The 20,363-nt window shown below is 40.9% G+C and overlaps 1 protein-coding gene across 1 annotated transcript; it reads right to left on the reverse strand.

The window, feature by feature from the left end:
* Nucleotides 1–48: 48 nt before the first annotated feature.
* Nucleotides 49–16,976, reverse strand: LOC306733198 (liprin-alpha-3-like; the record flags this gene model as incomplete). The annotated part of the gene is made up of 30 exons (XM_079214404.1): nt 49–95; nt 796–958; nt 1,300–1,368; nt 1,495–1,670; nt 1,795–1,892; nt 2,005–2,180; nt 3,457–3,483; nt 4,000–4,062; nt 4,199–4,399; nt 4,617–4,698; nt 4,981–5,077; nt 5,220–5,368; nt 5,485–5,621; nt 5,718–5,958; nt 6,066–6,256; nt 6,352–6,490; nt 6,928–7,004; nt 7,279–7,341; nt 7,443–7,574; nt 7,685–7,768; nt 8,047–8,181; nt 8,326–8,419; nt 9,131–9,183; nt 9,525–9,617; nt 10,683–10,811; nt 11,031–11,090; nt 11,197–11,271; nt 13,653–13,817; nt 14,295–14,396; nt 16,644–16,976. The coding sequence occupies 30 exons, from the start codon at nt 16,974–16,976 to the stop codon at nt 49–51; spliced, it is 3,651 nt and encodes a 1,216-aa protein (XP_079070530.1).
* Between the last annotated feature and the right edge of the window lie 3,387 nt (nt 16,977–20,363).

Here is a 20,363-nt window from a genome sequence, read left to right on the forward strand (position 1 = left end):
ATACAATCATCAGTAAGGGTATTTTTCCTCACCTGGTGTGCTTATCTTTTAGCAAGAATATGTTCTCACAGACCCCGACTCTCCTCTAGGACCTACTGACAGAGAAAATAAGGTAATTAGTAAATACAACTCGCCGTGGAACTATGAGACAAGCATACCTAAATCAGTGCAGTAGTTAAAACTAGATCACAAAAAACAAACACTGGAAAACTGTTGATTGCATATATTTTTGCATTAATCCAGATGGCTTCTTTAACTATTATGATGGCTTCTAACTATTATGGGGAATAGTGTTAGATTTGCTTCCGAAAGCCCATCGTATGCTTGCTGAAGAAATTATTTTCAATAACAAACACTATTCTATCGTTGGACTCAGATGAAACAAGTGAATGTAGAATCACCAGTTATTTGACTGTGTGGTCAACAAATACTGCAAGGTTATTTGTGTTGCTTTGCGGAAATCTTTGACCTTAATTATTCTCCACGCTAAATTTCAGCATTGGCTCTTTAACTCAGTCTTAAAAATGTTGTGTGAAGTGTAAATAAACACCAAACATCAGGCTAAAGTAACACACATGTGCATGCAGTACCATCTTCTGCTGAGTGTCTGACTCTGCGTCATACATTTTCAATTTAAATATTTTGACTTTGTTTGTTAGTGTGGCTAGTTTAACATTTCATAATGCATTTTTCTCTCACACAAATGTTTACATAGGAAGAAACCACTGTGCGATGCCTGATGCTGGCAGTGCTTCAGTCATGTTCTTTTAGGCGCGGTGAGCTGCATCTCCTCACCTTCACTCTGAACTTTTCTCAGAGTGACGGAGGGGGTTGAGATTGCGGAGGCACGGAAGTTGGCAGGTAATGTTTCTGAGGAGTCAGAAGTCACGCCGCGGAGGTCCTTCTCCCTAAACATCTTCCTCCATGATGGTGACCGTGTAAAGGTTTTCGTGCCATCCTGTAGATGCCAAAAAAAAAACACCAGTGATTAAACAAACAGCATTATCAGATATCTATTTCATGAGCTGTGGTATAAAAACAGCAGTGGTACATGCAGGGATGCCATGGCTCTCTTTATAAGAAAGACAGTTATTTCAGTCTGTTATTTTACAATTAAAAGGAAATTATCCTGTCATTACACATTCAACAAAGGGCCAAAATAGAAACGTTTGGATCAACGGCTCTATTGTTAAGTAAAAGAAGTCTTAGCCACGGGTGTTTCAATCATCACACATTCCCGCCTCCTGGCAGGAGTGATTATCTTGAGGGATTTTCTACTGACAGTCTGCTTTGTCATACCTCATCTGGTCTCCTCTCTGTTCCCATGGTGATGAGAGCATTGTACTCCTTCTCTAGGAGCTGCCTTGCCTGCAAAGGAGAGGCAAACTCAGTTTTAATATCACAATTAACATATTGTAAGAGTGGCAACATCAATTTGTGGGATCACTGCTTTGTGTCTACAGGATGAGAATGATTTGGTGTGCTGTGGAGTACCTGTGTGTTCTGGTTGGGTATCTGGAGGAGGAGGGCCAAGTCAGTGTAGTCAAAGGTGTCATCTAGTGCCAGGAGTGCCCCATGCACCCCGCTTTCTAAAAGGTTGTCAGCAAACTCTTTCAGACCAATAGACTGCACCCAACACATCACTCGCTCATTGGACCACACCACTACATCTGTGGGGAAGTACAAACAATGGATTTATCACCAGGCCACTAAAGAGGAAAACGCATTAGTAAATGTTTGCTTCGATATCATGCCATGAAAAGAGGATTTGGTTATTAAAAACAGAGGCCTCACCTTGGTTGTGGTGTTGACTTTCATCCCTCCTCCTCTCCAGCTCCTTCCTGTCATAGTTCAAGCGCTTCAAGCACATGATCCCATAATGAAGACTCACCCTGTCAGTGAGATGAACACATCGCTCTAATTTCCATCCAAGCTGGCAGATATATATATATACACCAAAGAAGAGGGTACACATAAGAAGTAGGTGGAAAATGTGTATAAAACCTGTGGAAACTGTCCACCATCTTCAGCTGGCCCCTCAGTTCTTTCTTGGTGAGGTGATCTAGCATACGAGCATCCACCAGTGATTCCATGAAGTAGGAGCGGTACTGGGGCAGACCCAGGCTGGGCAGCCATTCGTTTCCCACCCACTCGTGGTTCATGTCTCCATAGGCCAGGATCTGGACGATACAGGGGAGGTAGGTCAAGAAAACACAAAGTCCCGTTCTCCTTACTGTGCATTCTAGATACACTACAGTGGTGTACATACAGTGCTTGCTAGAAAGCAATAATGCAAACATTTAACTGTAAGCTAAAAGGGGAAATATTAAGAGCTCTGCTGGTCTCTGTTCAGGGATATTCATAATTATTATACTGTATGTTAGAGTTTGACAAGAATTATGTGGTTTGAAAGATTGGTACAACTTTCCAATGTACCCTTTACAAAGGGTTTATAAGCAGTCAATAATTACTTTTATAATGGTTAACAAGGAGATATGTAATATGCTGGGTTTTAGCAAATTTATATTTTCTACACTTGGCAAGTAGGTAGAAATAATTTACTCATGCTTCACAGATTAGTTATAAACCATTAATAAGAACAACTTTGTGGTTGCCTGATTGTAGAAAATCCTCTTTCAATCTGACATTATTTTGCCATTTTAGCTCGGCCTTAAGGGTCTGATCACCCAGCCTGTGATGGACTGTTTAACCACTTACCTACTGGAAAAGGGCTACAGGGCATCTGTACCAGAAATACATTCATAAAGAACGTACTAACAGTAGCTTTTTAACATTGGCCACTTACGTACAGTCAGTTTGAGGGACTTCCAGGTGCATTAAAGGAGTAACTAAAAAGAGGAATATTTTCTACAGACTGACAACCTTAAAGTTGCTATAAAGCATGAGCAACTTTTTGGTTAGCATTTCTAATTTAATACTCAGACTCAGGGACAAAGTCACTTCTGAGAAAAAGCCTTAATAATTAAAATGTTGGTAATATTAGCTCAGTTGTTCTCTGTGCTGGTCCCTCCTGGTTTTCATTTTAGCCATTTGATGAGGGACATGTTTACAACTGGAAACAGCCTTAGCTAAAGTATGCAACCCTCGGTTCTTCAAAAGCAAGAGTCTACACAAGGAACAATGGAGTTCACACAAGTTCCCAGTTTGCTTGCCTGTGTCCAGACCTTTGAATCCACCTACTCCACTGAGACAATTCTGTCTCATATCAGGATCACAGTTTACATCAGAGTGAGGGAAATATATATTATGTAGGCATAGTAGCTAACAGATCACACCAGTGTTTCGCATTAATAGTGTTTGAATAAAAATGTAGGTTTGTGGATAGTTTTCATATTTCTTCAGATTCCAAAGTGTTATCCTGAGTATTTAAATCTGTTCCTCTTGACCTAACACAGGACTAGTTAAATATTTGTAAAAGAAACGGCAAAAACTCACCTGGTCCCAGCTAAACTCTTTCTGCTCCTTGTGTTTCAGGCAAAGAAGAAATGGAAGAGAAAAGGGATAGAGAGTTGCAAAGGGGAGGAAAGATTACCAGCGGGGTAGTGTGTTTGTGTGTGTTTGTGTTTGTGTGTGTGTGTGTGTTATGGTGAATCAAAGTCAAGAGAGAATGGAAAAGAAGAGAGGGAAGGCAGAGGGAGGAAAAGTTTTGTTAGTGAGTGAGAATTAGTTGGAAAATCACTACATCAAACCAGATTTTGAGGGAATAGTAAGGGAAAGATGTAGCCAAACATGCCTAATCAGAGACAAAGAAAAAGAAAAAAAAAGCTTATCAATGTGTGACCTTTGGTCAAGTTTCTCAGAATTATGATGTCAAAACATAAACAATGAATTATACTACATGCCTAAAAACAGAAGTTAATGTCAACGTGTTTGTATCAAAACAGTTATTAAGTGCAACACTCATACACAAAGATTAAATCAATATCCTAAAATATTGAATTCTCTTTTGAGATTTGACATGACGAGTAATATTCTTACTGGCTTGGTGGCAGCAGCGAGAGACTCCATCTCAGCATGTGTCATCCAGATGTTACTGGTCGACTGTAAACAAAATATAATATTAGTCTTCTTCCTTGACATGGGGAAATGAATTTGCTAATGTCTCATCTGTGTGAGCAAATAATGTATGATCTGATGTTTCGATTCATATCATGCTATTTATTTTACTTAGTCTTACAGAGCGAGTGCTTGCAGGTGCAGATGGACTAGTGAGGGAGACCATTTCCTGGATGGCCAGACGGAGTTTGAGCCGGTGTAGAGGGTTGCTGATGCCGATCTCCCGCTGGATCTCTGTGTCCGACAGGTTGGCCATAATGGCACCGCTCTTCACGTTGGCGCGACATGCTGCTACATACCATGCAGGCATCCCTACCCACAGCTGGATGGACAGAAAGAAGATGTCAACAGCAACACCCAAAATAAATATGCATGAGGAAAAAACAATGCTTGAGTGTAACCTTTGCTGCATACAGATTATGTAGCCCTAATGCTAACCTGACACCATTACTAAAATGAACTCCTACCCCTTAGTTTTATCGTTTGGAAGATGTTGGATGTCTATGTAAACTCATCAGTGACAGGATGCAATGACGTACCTCAAGCCACGTAACGACCGTCGGGCCATCCCATGAGGCGAAAGGCAGACCCTGACGACACGCTTCCTCCAACAGGTCGTGTCTTGCAAGGAGAATGGAAAAGATGAAGATACATGTCTTCATATCTCACTGTACCATTGTCTCTTTTATAAATAGAACATCACATTTTACTTGAGATGTTAAATACCATAGTCTTTGTGCCTTGCAGTACCAAAAGGGCATATATTTTTAAATGATTGGCACCAGGGATATCAAAGCCCCAGCAGGCCTGGTTAGTGCCATGCTCTACAAGTGTCACCTGACCAAAGGAGGGTTCATGGATCTGTCAAAACCATAAGAAACGTGGAAAAATGACTGTTCTCACTTCTTTTTGCTGCGGCGGTCTTTCTCCACTGTTCCAGTCCCAAGTTTAGCCAGGCCTAATGGGTCAGCTGAACCCAGGTCGTCAGAGGGTGTGGAGGCTGGAAGGGCCAAAGGTTAAATATTATAATGATTTCATGAATCCACCTCGCTGTTGATTATTTTGCTGTAAACAGATATATTTGTCAGTTGGAGACAAAAAAAAAGCGACGTAAATGAGTAGTTTTCAATCTGTTCACAAACCCAGTGAGGAAGATTCACGCCCATGAGCACCGATCCTCCCCTTTTCCTTTTTGCCAAAGAGACGACCAATAGACGACTTAATGCTTTTCTTTTTGCTGGCTTTATGGAGGGAATCCTGGCTAGCAGTGGTAGAACCGTCCGCGGAGAGACTAAACAAACAGATAAAGGAGAAACAGGAAGTAAAATCAACACAGACACTGAGCATATCTGAGGGCTAGTTCGTTAGCCAAAAAAACTATTCCAGAGGAAACTTTCTTGAGAGTACCTGCGAAATTCGCGCAGGTCGTCGAGGCCTGCCCCTGGGTGAGTGTGTGTCATACGGTCCAATCGTAGGGCTCGAGGGATAGAAGGATTGGAGTCAATCAGGGCAAGTGCTCTGCATTCTTCACCATCTTTGCTATTCTGCAGGGTGAAAAGAGTTATGTGAACACAGGGTCTTCTTAAATCATCCTCAGTTGAAGCACATATGAGGCTTATATCACAACTTCAACACAGTACCTGTCTGTCAGTCTCCCTGGCGGGGGAATGCGGCAGGCGGGGGGTGGAATGTCCAGAGCTGGGCGGTGAGGGAGACGCCAACGTAGAGGAGGTGATAGAGGGAGTCATGTATCCCCTGCCAACACTGTCACGTCCCAGAGAGGAGGGGGGAAGAGGTGAGGCATCGAGGGCCACGCTGCTGACCCGGTGCTCAATCTCTTCTGCCCTCAGTTCGGTGCTTTCCTTTTCCTCTTGGATCAGCCTGAGAAGAAAGGAAAACAGATTTTTTAATATCAGGCTGATTTCACTCCACATCATGTGTAGGCAAAAATATTGGTTGTCCAACACTGTAATAGACATAATACTCACTTAATCTCCTTGTTGATGGCCTCCAGTTGCTCCTGTAGCATGATGGCCAAAGTCTGTACATCTGTCTGTCCACTGGGCGAGAGCAGCTCCGATCCAAACATGGTCTCCCTGTCGTCCTCATCATCAGAGCAGCCTCCGTCCACACCATCAAACCCGGGACCAAGCATACTGCCGCTGTCCCATTCTCCATACTGGAAAGAGGGGATAATTTAGGAAATCATCATCCTATTAACAAAAACATATTGACATCATCATCATCATCATCATTGCAGTCTTAAATCAACACCTTGTTACTATCGTCTCGAGCCCCCCACCGGCCTCGGTGTGTCCGCCTGACCACCACCCCAGAGGAGTTGCTGTAGCCGGACGGGAGCGAGCCTCCACCCTGCGGGTACCGCAGCTCCGAGGCGCTCCCTGGAAGAGATCTTCGAAAAAGGGTGGAGGGAAGTGAGCTCACGCTGCCTGCCCTATGGTGAGATCCAAAAATAATTTGTTAAGTGAGTACTTGAAAATGACAGTGTCCCCATTTTCCTGGGTGAACAATCATGACATTATCACACAGACAGGTCTTCCTGAAAAAATAAAAAAATGCATTAAGAAATTGTATTTATAAATTGCATACGTAATTTGCATTCTTGTTAGCCAGAAAAACACCCTCTAGGTATAGTATAAATAATTACTTTTTAAAATAGATTTTAGTGAAAGTACATGACAATTTAAACGAGGGGTAAACACATATTTGTGCTCAGAAAAGTCTGTGTACATAAAGTATCCCTTGGGAGACTTTGTTTTCATTTGGGCATTGACAAAATGTAGAACATATTGTATAAATATATTCCCTTAAATGTTCAGTGTGGCTAACCTGGAGTAAGAGCCAGGCCTGCCTCTCAGTTGATCCAGCTCCAGTTGAATTCGCTCCAGCTCAGCGAGGAGCTGTTCCTAAAGCACAAAGGAAAAAAGACACAACTTGCTTTTTTCAAACGAACATATCATTTGTCAAAAATCTCGTCTCTTGTTTATAGGGATAAGTGTAACTTTTAGGAACCGGGAAAATTGTGATACTGAATTAAAAGTCAATATCGTTAGCAAAACGGTGAGAATGAGAATGTGAAGCATAAACAATGCTGTTAAAAGTTTCACATGATAAAAAAATGAATTGCCTCACTCACAGTACAGGAGATTAAAATGATAACATAGCTGAAAAAGTGCTTACCTTATTAGCTATAAGATCATCTTGGATTTTCTTCATATTAGACAGTTCCTCTGAAAGGGCATTCTAACAGAGCAAAAGAATGAATACGCAATCTTAAAGACACTTTTTCTTATTTTTTATTTTATCACAAAATATTCTGCACCACTAATTTGTCTCCTCGTTACCTTCTCCTCTAGTGCTGCCATCCTCTCTTTGAGGTGGAGCTGCAGTCTCTCATTGGACTCAGACAGAAGCTTGTCCACGGTATCTGAGAGCCGTTTGTTGTGTTCGTCATTCATCTTTTCCCTCTGCCTCGCCTGAAATGAAACAGTCAGAAGAGAGGAGCTCAAGATAGGAAAGAAAAACACATTCTCACATTGCTTAAAATGGGAAATGTAGCCACGTAGAGAAAAATAAAAGATGTTACCCTCTGTAGCTCTTGGTTCTTCTCTTCAAGTTGAGCTTCCATTTGCCGTAGTCGCTCCTCAAAGTTTCCATGGCGCTCCTCTGCCTAAATTAAAAGAAGCATAATTTCTAGATGATCTTACAAGTCTTTTTCTGATGCATGGATGGATTGAGAATAGATTTAAATACAGGCTTGAGGATATTTGTTCAAACAAGTCAGGGTGATCTGATTATTTGATTAATAGAGGCTATGACAGCATATTTACAGTGTTAAGGCAACTGTACAATGAACACAATCTTGAAATGCTACTGTCAGCACTGAATAATAATGGCAGGTTTTCTGGTCAGGAAGGTATAGAATGTGATCGCCCGGACTCAAAGTACCTTGTTGAGAGCAGCAACCCTTTGGGCGAGCTGGGCCTCGATCTCAGGCAGCGTCTCTGCCCTCTGCAGGGTCAGCTGGAGCTTCTGCTTGGCTTCATCCAGACGCTCCTGTAGCTGTCTGTTCTTCTCTTCACTCTGGAGACACGTACCAAAACACAAATGTACAGTATATGTGAGTAGAGGTCTGATAGAAAATGTGTCCTACACCTATTATGACTGTTATGATGGCACTTGCATACCAGATACATTTGGGTATGTATTATTTGAAGCCATCCTTACCTGTCTGTGCAGTGATTCCTTGCTTGCCAGCTCATTTTCCAGCTTGTCTTTGATATCATGAAGAGAAGTCGCCTCCCTCTGGGCGCTGAGGTACCTGCATTCAACACCAATACATGATTTAATTATTAAAGCTGCAGTTCTTGGCCATTACAGAAATATATATGTGATTATACGCAATGGTGGGAATTGATTAATTCACTAAAATACCACCAAACCTTTGTTCTCTGTCAAATATCCAAAATCCAGATGGGAGAAACTCTGGGTCAATCAAAATGTGAAATTGCTCATCCGGGTTTCCTTCAGTTATCAGTGCGCCCACAGCATTACAGTTTTACAAGCAGCAGCAAGTTAATTGCAGACTTTTGTTCCCCTTGAGGCAACATAGAAGCAGCTCTACTGTTCTTGCCTGCACACATTAGTGAGGGCTGGCTCCTCCGCATTTCTGGATTTTTTAAAATTATCGTTGTATTATATATTTAAAAAAGTGATTAAAACTGCTAATTTCTCATCTTAATGAGAAAATTAATCTTTGCAACAAACTGCGCCACAAAGTCCGCTTTTTTGCTTTTCGCTCACAGCTGCATTCTTTATAAGAATGTAATGCAAATGTTATTATGTAAAACAACCTTACTGTATAAGTAGGTGTGAGGACATCTTTGCAACACATTTCCAGGCAACAGGTGAAACAAATGGTCCTTCTGCTCTGTTCATTACAGCTGATGTATGAAATTCTGGTTCCAAATGAAAAAAAGGTGCGAGTCCCACTAAAACTAAGAATAGATTCCTTAAACTCAGCAAAGGTTACCTGCGTTCTAGTGTTGTAATCCTTTCCTCCATGTCCTCCCTTTGGCAAAGGGCCTGGAGGATGCAAAAATGCATAATTAAAGAAGATGATGTGCAATTCAGGCATTCATTATATAGATGAGATAACACATGTATGTAATAACTAATGGCTATAGGTAAGAAAAAGAGGAGAACATTAGAATGGATGTCCTGCATAGGTAGTATTTAAACACTGCAGGAGTCTACCTAAAATGTTGTCTGCATTTATTTTAGACTTATTTATCTGCAGTTACGCCATTATCAAAATAAAACAACCTCCTAACATATACGCATTGTGTTCAAATATACACTTAGAGCCCAAGGAATTGAGAGAGCATGGGGTCTTGGCTAGGAAGAGACAGAATGGCCCTACAGACCTCTTTCACTTCCCTTTGGAGCTTCTGATTGGCCTCCTCTGACTTTGTCACCTCCCTCCTGGCGGTCGCAAGCTGTTCCTCTATTTCCCCAACCTGACATGACAACACAAAGGGACACAAGATGACACAGATTGAACCTACGTGAGTCAGTGTTAACTGCCACAGTACCAAGTGTAAATAGACACGACAAGTGATGCATTGCAAATGTCTGTCTGGTTAATGTAAGACTGTTTAAAAGCATCACTGACATAAGGGTGACATGTTGGGAATCTAGCACTCAGTAAACTAAAGACAGAGTGTGCTTCTTTTCAGATTTCTATTAAATCCTTTTATCATCTGACCAGAAAGTCAAAAACAATTGAAGTTTGGTTATTTTGACCTAAATCTTTTTCACCCATTATACATGTCGGACAGTGGTACATACAGTATGTCTATGATTACATTCAAATGGCTTCTTATTGTGCACTAATCAGTAAAATGAAGGCTATTTGAAGCAGATGCAATAGTTTAACTGACCACAAGAGGGAAGAGGGAGACTAGTAGACGTACTGTACATATATCCCCTCCTTCTTGGGATATACTGTTGAAAATACTTGTGTAATAGATTAACTTTACTCAATGCAGCATGCACAATATTATTTTTAATAATAGCAAGCCTTCATTATATACACTTGTTACAATAGTTACTATACTACTAAGCACATACACCTGTATTTATATACTTGAGAAGACCCTTGGCAAGTCCTCAGTGCGAACAAAACCCTAATCTTAAAGGAATAGTTGGACATTTTGGTAAATGCGCTTATTTATTTCCTTGCCGCGACTTATTTCAGAAAATCAAGAACCCTTTGTGCAAGTATGCTGATTGTCACAGAAATAGTTATCGTTAGCTAGCGATTTCCTTCTGTTCCCAGTCTTAATGCTAAGCTAAATGGCTGCTTGCTGTAGTAAATATGAAGCTACAGCCAGCAGCCAATTAGGTTAGCTTAGCCTTAAGAATGGGCAAAGCGGGACATAGCGAGGCTGGATCTGTTCCTGTAACAATCAACACTTACCTTAAGCTTCACCACTGCTAATCGTATCTATAAACATATTATGAAGATTGCACAGATGTCGTACTGGTCAACACTAGACAGGTATACAGAAACATAACCTCACCTGACGGCACATGAGGGCCAACCTCTCCTTCAGCTGGGAGAGTTCAGCTCTCTGCCTCTCTATTTCTCCTTCTCGCTGTCTCTCCAACTCACTGTCCTCCAGGCCAGTGGAGGGACCATTGGGTAGTCGCTGGAATGATGATAGTATAAAAAATAAAATAATAATGAGAGTGATCAAGATGGATAACCAGTTAGAAACAGTTGATGTTGTAGCATAAACAAAATACATGTAGAATAGATCATTCTTCAAGTTAAAATCACACTGACACATTACCATTACATCTACTTTCTGGACGCTAACACATACACAAAAACAACTGGAACCAACATGCATAAAGCCCTCCCTTACATCTTTCCCGCTGTCCACCCCTTGTTGACGTCTTTTAATTTGGTCTCTTAAAGAGATTACCTGGAAAAGGGGAGACAAAATGGACAAACAGACGATACAAATGAAAGTTGCTGCGTCACACCAAGCATCCTTGAGACCCAGAAAAATAATTTGCATTGAACTTTACCTCTTGAGATGATGCTGCAAGTTGGTCTTCTAACGTGGACACCCTCTCGAGTGCCACGCGGAGCCTCTCACGGACCTATGGGATAGAGCAATGACTGCCCATCATTTTGTGTATAAATTACGATACAAGCTGCATGTGTTGATGAAACGGATCTGCTCAGACTCCCTAAAGGAACTACATTTTCTTGACCTTCCTGATAACTGTGATAGAAAGAAACAGGTTATAAGAGGCCAAAACACTAACATCTGTACAGAATGTCTTGATAAAAGGTCCATAAGGTATGTATGTGCATTGAGTTGATCCCATCTGCAGTATTTTGGTTGTGATCATCCTGATGAGATAATCAATGAGGCTGATATATATTCACCTCTGCCCGTGTTTAAGATAATTTTAATGTTGCAGTTTGTGATGGTGGAGTCGATTTTAAATACTTTGTACTTGACATATAATAAGTATTGTGAGGCATTATGTCTTAAAAGTATAACGTGTTTTTTCAAATAAAAGTAAACTATGAGTGTCAAATAAAGGTAGTGGAGTAGAATGTATATTTCCAAAATTACCTAAAATATCATGGAGTAGAAGTACAAAGTAGCTTTAGGGAAGTAAGTAAAGTACAAGTATATAAACATTTTACTTAAAGCAACAATACAAGGAACTTTTGTGTTGATATTAAGTATTTTCGAAGACCAGAGTCCTACTCATTTTAAAAGGATCTGACAGTCTATCCTGTACAGTCCTGATTCTGTTTCCCCCGTGGCTCCCTTCCCTCAAGCAGGCCCAGTAATACGTGTTGGGTCTCCAGCAGCGTGGTGTAGGTGCTGACTCCCAGCGGACCTGTGAGGCAAAGCTCTGCTCCTGGCCTGGGGAGGAGCCCCTGTTGCCGGGCGGAGCCCTCCCAGAGGTTGCTGACGGAGTCCCAGCTGGAGTCTGAGCTTTCTGGTGTAGCTGCATTATTTTGTATAATTTTAACGCAGAATCTGGCACCGATGACAAGTATTAAGAACAACTATTAGAAATAGAGTATCATCTCGCTGGTCTCATTTTCTTATGTAGGTCATTTTGAGGCATCAGTATTTAATCAAGACCGTTTCATAACCAGTTAAAAGTTCCTTTTGATTACCTTAAGTACAGTCCTGCCCTGCTAATAGGCTTCACACTTAAGAGACATTTGGATTTCAATTTAAGAGTATTTCTAAGTCAAATTTGGTTGATTTGAAAATCGTATCAATACCTTTTACTCTTAAATCTGCAATAACAAATTATTTATCTATTTGAGTGTTGCAGAAAAAAGAAACAGGACATACTGTAGCAACTTTTAAACTAATATGGCTAACATGTTAACAAACAGACTATTTGCCATGGATGTATGATACATCGATCTCTTTATACATCCATAATATGTATACATCCAGCAGATACAGAGCAACATTAGCATGAATTTAACCTTGTACAGTCACTCTCCTTTTGGCTCTGTTTTTTCTTTTTTGTTTAGCTCTCAATTTTTCTCAATTATTTTAGACACGTTTTTTTCAAACATACCTCCCACTGTCAGCAGAAGAAACACAGACTGAAACTCTGCATTCAAAACATGCTGTCTTCTAATAATGGTATTTGGTGTTCAAATGGCACATAAGAACAGGCATTTTTTTGTATAATGTTTTTATACTCATATATAACACATACTGTAATACATACTTTCTGTTTACAGCACTATGGTCAACTTGCAATACTGTACTGCAGTAATCATTGTGTACTGTATTGATATGCAGTACTGAAATACTAAAATGATGTCTGACCGAATGTGAACTCGGTCCATGGTCAACCAAAGTGGCTCGAATCTCATCAGATATTATGGCTTTCCTTGGCCATGCTCGTCTTCCTCCTTCACTCTTGCTATGCCTCTCTTCTATGTTGGCATCCATTGCTCCAAAACAGAACTGCTCAACTATGGCTCTTGTATTACTAATTGAACGATTGTGCAACATATATGTTTGCTCATGTGAGGAGTCAGACTCTGGTTGAATATTATAATTTTCCATTTTAAATGGCAGGGTGTTCCATGTGAACACAAGAGATTTGAATCATGAAGATTGAGCCAATGTAGAGAATTGTGGGTAGTTTTTTGGAAAAAGTGGGGTTTAGAACTACAAATGTAAAGTTGGAAATGTCCTTGTATTTTAGCAGAATGTTGCAGAAGGTTCAGTTAAATGAGTTACAAGGTGAGGTCATTGGGTTTAAGTACCAGTATTAGTGCGTAAATAATTACATTTTCACCAGCTAGCTGCTAGCTTGGTCTGTCTGCCGCATGGGCTGCTGTTTGGTGTTGGTCCGCCATCTTAGCATTCAGTTTGTCTTTTTCAGCTACTGAAAGCAGCTACCTTTTTTCTCCAAAATGTCACATTTAGCAGTTTGATAAGGCCCTCATATCAAATTCAGAGGACACCAGTTTGACCCACCTTCTCATCCAGAGCCTTGTGGTGCTCAAACAGAGACTTGAGGGCCTTGAGGACTTCCACCTCACTGGAGACCCCTGCCGGGGACTGGGCTTGTCTTTTCACCACTGTCATCCTCAGACTGCGCTCATGGCGAGATACCAGACACTCCAGGTGTTCCAGCAACAACTACAGGAACGAGTGGGTTGAAGGGGAAGGAGACAGGAAGGTGCATGGCAGGAGAATGCAAAGAGGTGAGCAGAAAGAGAGAAAGGGAATTTGATGGACGGAGACACATAAGATGAGGAGAGAAAGAGAGTGAGAGACGTAAACAGAGAGAACAAGGTAAGAGAAGCGAGAAGCGAGAAGGACAAGGACGGTTCAGAGAAGATGCAGAGGAGTAAAGGGTTTTAAAAGTGGCAATGAGATAAAATTGTGAGGAGAGCACCTAGTTGCAAAAAGGGACAAGGAGTCAGTGGGAGAGATAAGGAAACCAGATACGGACACAAAAAGAAAATATGGAGTAGAAAGAGTAAGAGAAAAAGAGAAGAAAAAAAAGACCGGAAGCAAATGCAAGTGTCACACCCACACAACCACAATGGGTGAGGAAGATAACACAGAGGCTGTTACAGTGCTAATAAGCAAAATGGCCGCTAAACATCTTACACGTGTGTTGTTTCTCTCCGCCTTGAGCTCAGCAATCTCCTCCTCCCTCTCCAGAAGGTGCTCCCGGCAAACGTTCAGCTCTTTAGTCAACACAGCAAACTCCTGTGGAACACACAAGCTGCATTCAGGGGCAAAGAAAACAAACTGTTTAAATGTATGGTTTTAATAGTTAAATGTATGTGGTCTCTGCTCAGTTGCTTGAGCAGCCCTGAGAGTTTAAAATGATAATCCAGGCCATACAAACCTATTAACTGTGAAAATAAAATGGAGTTGGCTGCACTTATATGCATAACCAATGCCTTCCAGAAACACACTGGGTTGAACACCTGAGACCAGGATGTAGGGAAACACAGATGATGTAAACCTTCATAACAATCATGTAAATCACTGGCACAGTTTCCTCCACCACTCTCTCTCTCTCTCTCTCTCTCTCTCTCTCTCTCTCTCTCTCTCTCTCTCTCGCTCATATTTCTCTGTGAACTTGCGTTTGTGGATGGATTACATCACGCCGTTACACAATGGCACTGCACTGGTGCACAAGAGAGACCCCCAAAAACACATCATCGGTATATCATTTACAACACCGCTGGGAACACATTTGCAACTCCTGCATTACGCATTAAAAGGAATGCAAACAGGATAGTGTTTTACAAGATTTTCTTGAACAACACTGATGAGACACTGACTGCTGAAACACTGATCCATGGTCAGCGATTTCTTTATGTCTCCATAAAACGCTTTTGAAGCCTTCAAGTGTGAGACAATTGCTGTTTATGAGAATGCCAATGATGTGCAGATGTTTACAGTCAGGATTACCGGCCTTTTGAGTCATAAATAGCTGAAAGTAGACATATGAAATTGATATGTGTTTGCATGGAGAATGGAATAGAGAAAGAGCCAGAAAGAGATCTATACAGATGGTTACTCAGTGGGTCCATTGGCTGTCAGCCGTATGGGATTGTTTCTTGTTTGGATAGGGGTCAGCTTCTCAGTAGGCTTCTCTTGTCCCCAGTATTGTTTCTTTTTTATTTCATCTCACTCTATCTGTATAGGCCTCCATTCGTTTGAATTAATTTGCAGCCCCTCTTTGATGTAAAAGGAAACTTGAGTTACATAAGGAAATACGATTCTGAAATGACTTTGACTGTTGTTAGCAGCAAAATTATTTACAGGTTTTGTACACAATTATCAGAAACACCTGTACATATAAATGCAATTCGGTAATTTACATCTAAAATGATGAAGTTCAAACATGTAACTCTTTGTTGAAATATCATCGCAGAGGTATTTAGGGCTGCAATTAACGATTATTTTCATTATTGATTGAGTAAATGATAACAGTAAGTCGATCAAATATGAACAAATATTTATAAATACCCGCTGCACATTCTTAAAGCCTAAATTGGCAATTTCAAAATACCTGTTTTGTTGCAAAAACTATCCAAAAAATATATTTTCAATTAATGATTACATAAGACAAGGACATGCAGCAAATCTTCACAACAGATTACTTTAACAATAAATAAATTAGCAAAATAGCTGCTGCCTTTTTTCTGTCAATCATCCTAATGATTAATCAACCATTTGTTTCACATCTAGAGGTGATAATTAAATGTCAGTTTAGGTTTTGTTTTCTTGTCATCTTAAATATTATATACCCTAAAATACCCTTCAGGCTTGAACAGATGACAATATCTCCTGATATTGGATTCATACGGGATCAGTCGAGTCACATACAACATTTATGAAAAAGCACAACATGTACAGAAGGAATTTTACAGATTTTAGAAGCTGGAGAAAACATAACGGGACCTCACATTTAGTGCTGAAAAGGAAGTGAAAAATGAGAAAGCTGTTCAATCTTTAAATTACAATTATTATTAATAAGCAGTTTTAACCCATAAAACTAAAGAGAATTCATGGAAAATCAAGTACTCGTTTAAATTAAGCTGAACTCATTAACATATGAGCACTAACAACATGGTCAACTAACATAATAAAACCTGACCACACAATGAGAATAAACTGCAGATGCAACTTAGACTAAACAGCCAGAAGATGATAGGAACATAAGGAAACCTCTGAAGATGCAGAGGGGGACGTATTTAACATCCACTTTCTAGCATCTCTCTGCATGAACCATCACGGCAAAGGCTTACTGTCTCACGAGCTCGCTTCACGATGACACACACTCAGAATAAAGCACTCGCACATAACACCGAGAGCACAGAGGATAAACAGTGTTATCTCAAAAGGAAGGGTGTTCAACCTAACACACTTCTATCAGCCAAAACTCATACTTTCACTTCCAAACAAGGCTGATACACATACTCATACACACGGTTGTACCTGCGGCAGAGCAATAGATAGCTGCCTCTGAAGTGACTCCTTTTCGTGGCCGAGGTCGCGGAGGCGGAGCTGAGCCGTGCCCAGGCAGTCCTGTGTGTCCCTTAGGTTCTCCAGGAGCCTCTCCCTCTCGGTCAGCATGTTGACCATTAACGACTCCAGGTTCCCCGTACTGCCTCCTTCGTCTCCCCCGCTCCTTGCCTCCCTCCCACTGAATCCTCCGGCTCCCATTGCACCTCCGGAGCCTCCGACTCCTGTCCCGGCAGGTGAGGAAGGACCCCCACCAGTCCCACTTCGCCCATCCTCAGAAATGGTGGGCATCACCTCACACATCATCATGAGACTGTGATGTGCGTGTCTAGTTAATAAAGAAAACTAAACTGGATTGTGCGTGCAAAAGGTCTGTCCTCGTGCCTTGGGTTTTTATGAGCTCGTATTAAAAGTTTGATGTACAAAATATCAATCTTCACATCATCAGTTTTCTAAAAATATCATTCCTTTGGTTTGCATATCGTCCTCTGTTTACTGCCTTTTTGTCATTTCTCCAGCACTCTGTAAGTCTTTGCTCACTTGTCTTCCTGTATAATGTCCCAACCTGTATGGTATATGATCAGAATGCTTATGTGTTCCTGTGTTATGCAAGAGGAAGGATTATCTTCGTGGAAGCAATGCTGGGCTTGGCGGAGGGTGAGGGAAGGAAGGGGTTATGGGGAAAGAAGGGATAAAAGAGGGCCGAAGCTCCTAAATTGTTTCCACGAGGCAGAGCTCCTCACAGCACCAGGGGTGAGAGCTGAAAAAGAGAGCAGAGAATTGCATTAGATCCCCCTCAATAAACAGTGTAAGAAATGAGAAAGAACACTGCAAGAGTGAGCTGGTAGTTTGAGAAATGTGATTGTAATTCCAATCGAAGGTTTGCAATTAGCGTTTTTTTACTAAATAAAGAATATTTCAACTTAAAACATAATAATGTGATCACAATTCCAATGAATTAGGAATTCTTGATCTCTGCTTATACATTCACTGTGAACTTTTAGATATCAGGTGACAGTGAAGTCATACAACTTGAGATATGTCTTGATGAAACTGCTCAACTTTAATGCTGCATGCAATTCTGTGTTACAGGAATACCAATCCTTAAGGAAATACACATATTTCTTGTTGACAGAGGAAGGTTGAAACCACTATCATGCTTGTCTGTTAAACATAAGGCTGTGGCCAGCAACCGGTTAGCTTAGCACAAAGACTAGAAACAGGCAAGGGAAACGGCTAGCCCTGTTCTGTCAATACATACCACAATGTGCCTACAATCACCTCTGAAGCTTGCTTATTATCAGTATTTATAATGTTTGTTTAACCCATACATCTGAAAATGGAATGTGTATAACTCCAAGTTGTAGTTTAACAGGTGGCTATGTGCTGGACTATTTCTTGGCCAGGAACAGTGACTTTATGAATACCTCAAAGCCACAATAAGACTTCAGCACATGTACCCGGAAAACTAAATCTTGTCGCTTTTACTCTGTTATTGTTTTCTTTCAACAAATTACATATAAAGTTGTGTTACTGTTGGACAAAACCAGGAAAGCTGTTTCCAACTGTTTCCAGTTTCACGGTTATGCTAAGCTAAGCTAATTGACTACTGGCTGTAGCCTTTGAATATATTCAACAGACGAATATGAGAATGGGAAACCCTTCCCATCTAACTCATGGCAAGAAAGTGAAAAGTGTATTTCCCAAAATGTCAGATGATGTGAGATGAGTGTGACTTCTGCACTGCTGAAAGTCTTAAAAAGACCATCTTAATGATTTAAGCAAGATCACATGTTACATTTCTTGTCGTTCTTAGTTGTCTTAGTATGTCATTGTGATTCAACTTTGTTGATTTCACTACATCAAGCCTCCTTTAATCAGTTTTGTTATAATTTATCTGCTTTTTTTAAATTGCCTTTTTAACTGGATAAGGTCTCTTTCTCAGACTGCAAACTCTTGCCAAAATGGTATGGATTCAGGCAATCAGCATTATTATAGCGCCTCATGTCCCTCTCTTCTTTCCTACCATATTCTTCACTGTCTAGTCTACAATACTCAGGGGCTTGCACTGGCCTTTATACTTTTAAGTGGTTTGGACTGATTTAGTGCCCCATGCAGGCTTCTGTTCGTCACTGAGACTGGGCAGAGCTATAAAGAATTTATTTGTCCATCAAAAATCATCCATTTTGTGAATCAAACATATATAGCAAACAGGATTCAGCAACACTGAAAACAAGTATTGCCAGTGGTCTTTTTTATTATTATATGAACGTCCAGAACTGAAGATGGGGACTGCTTGATGGTAATTCGAGGCCTGATACAGCTCTAAAATAGCTCCTCATGCTGGTGAGCTGGCTAGTGTACTTGGAAACCTCACTGTATGTCCCGCTAAAAAACAACTTCCTTCCTTTCCCCCTACACGCAAGAGTTCAAAAAGAGATCAGAATTAAGAGATATTTCAAGCAAATAAGAAGACATCTTCTGATACATTGTGATCCAAAATAGCCCAAATATCCTCCTGAATTCATGTGTTTCAGGATCTTGAAACACCTGAAATATACTTTTTCAACCACCCATCTTGGGATACTCGTAATTACCAGCAGCTTGCTCAGCAGGAGCAACACAACACAATTACTGCAGACTACTGTACAGTAATAGTTCACTGTGTTCCTATGTGTCATATGATGAGTCTGTGCTTGACAAACAAGAGCATTCATTGCTGGAGTCCTGATTCAGTAAACATAACTGTGCAGCATGCAGTTTTGACTGAAGCGTCAGCTGAGGGGTCACTGGGCTGCAGGACCTGTGTATTTATGAGTTTGTGTGGAAGAGGGAGAGAGGCAACTAAAACAAGAAAACGCACAACATGTCTGGTGCATCACAATGACACTGTAGACTTGTTATGCCATAACATTATAGCCTTTTAAGCATTATTGAGACCTTTTCTTTGATAGTTGCCCTTCTTGCTACCATAGAAATCAATGGAGTGAGTCAGCATGGGGACTGGCAGAGAAGCAATGAGCCAGTGATAACATGCCTCTATATTGTAGAGCTACAGTGCAGCTGCATTATCAAGCAGCTGCATTAGATTCATTGGTGTAATGGCTGAGCTCATGTCACAGTGTCAACACAATGAAATCGATTGAGTGTGTGTGTGTGTGTGTGTGTGTGTGTGTGTGTGTGTGTGTGTGTGTGTGTGTGTGTGTGTGTGTGTGTGTGTTAGTGTATGTATGTGGGTGTTTTCATATGATGATTGCCCACATCATCATCATCATCATCATCATCATCATCATCATACACAGCCACTACTGAATCCTGCATGTAGCCACCTAACTAGTGGACAGACTGGCTTTACATTATCTGGTTTCTACATGACCGATTAGGACAAGGCACCAATTAGGATGTGTATCATGTCACTAAAAATGTGAGAAAAGGGAAAATTGTGTGTGTTTTGTGAGCGACATAGGGAGAGAGCAGTAACACCGCTCTCCTCCACCAGACACTGGGGCGGGGAGGGAGAGGGGTTTGCAGGCTCCCACAGCCGCCGACAGAAAGAACTAAAGAAAAAGGGTTTCTGCGATCGGGTTTTGCATCCGGTTTGACGACATGGTCGAGCACCTTGTACAGCGAAATAATGCACGCATGCCGGATACATAACACACTTTGCATTTCAATGGCAGCAGAGCATATAGC

Source organism: Taurulus bubalis, assembly GCF_910589615.1.
Source record: "Taurulus bubalis genome assembly, chromosome: 2".
Classification (NCBI taxonomy): Eukaryota; Metazoa; Chordata; class Actinopteri; order Perciformes; family Cottidae; genus Taurulus; species Taurulus bubalis.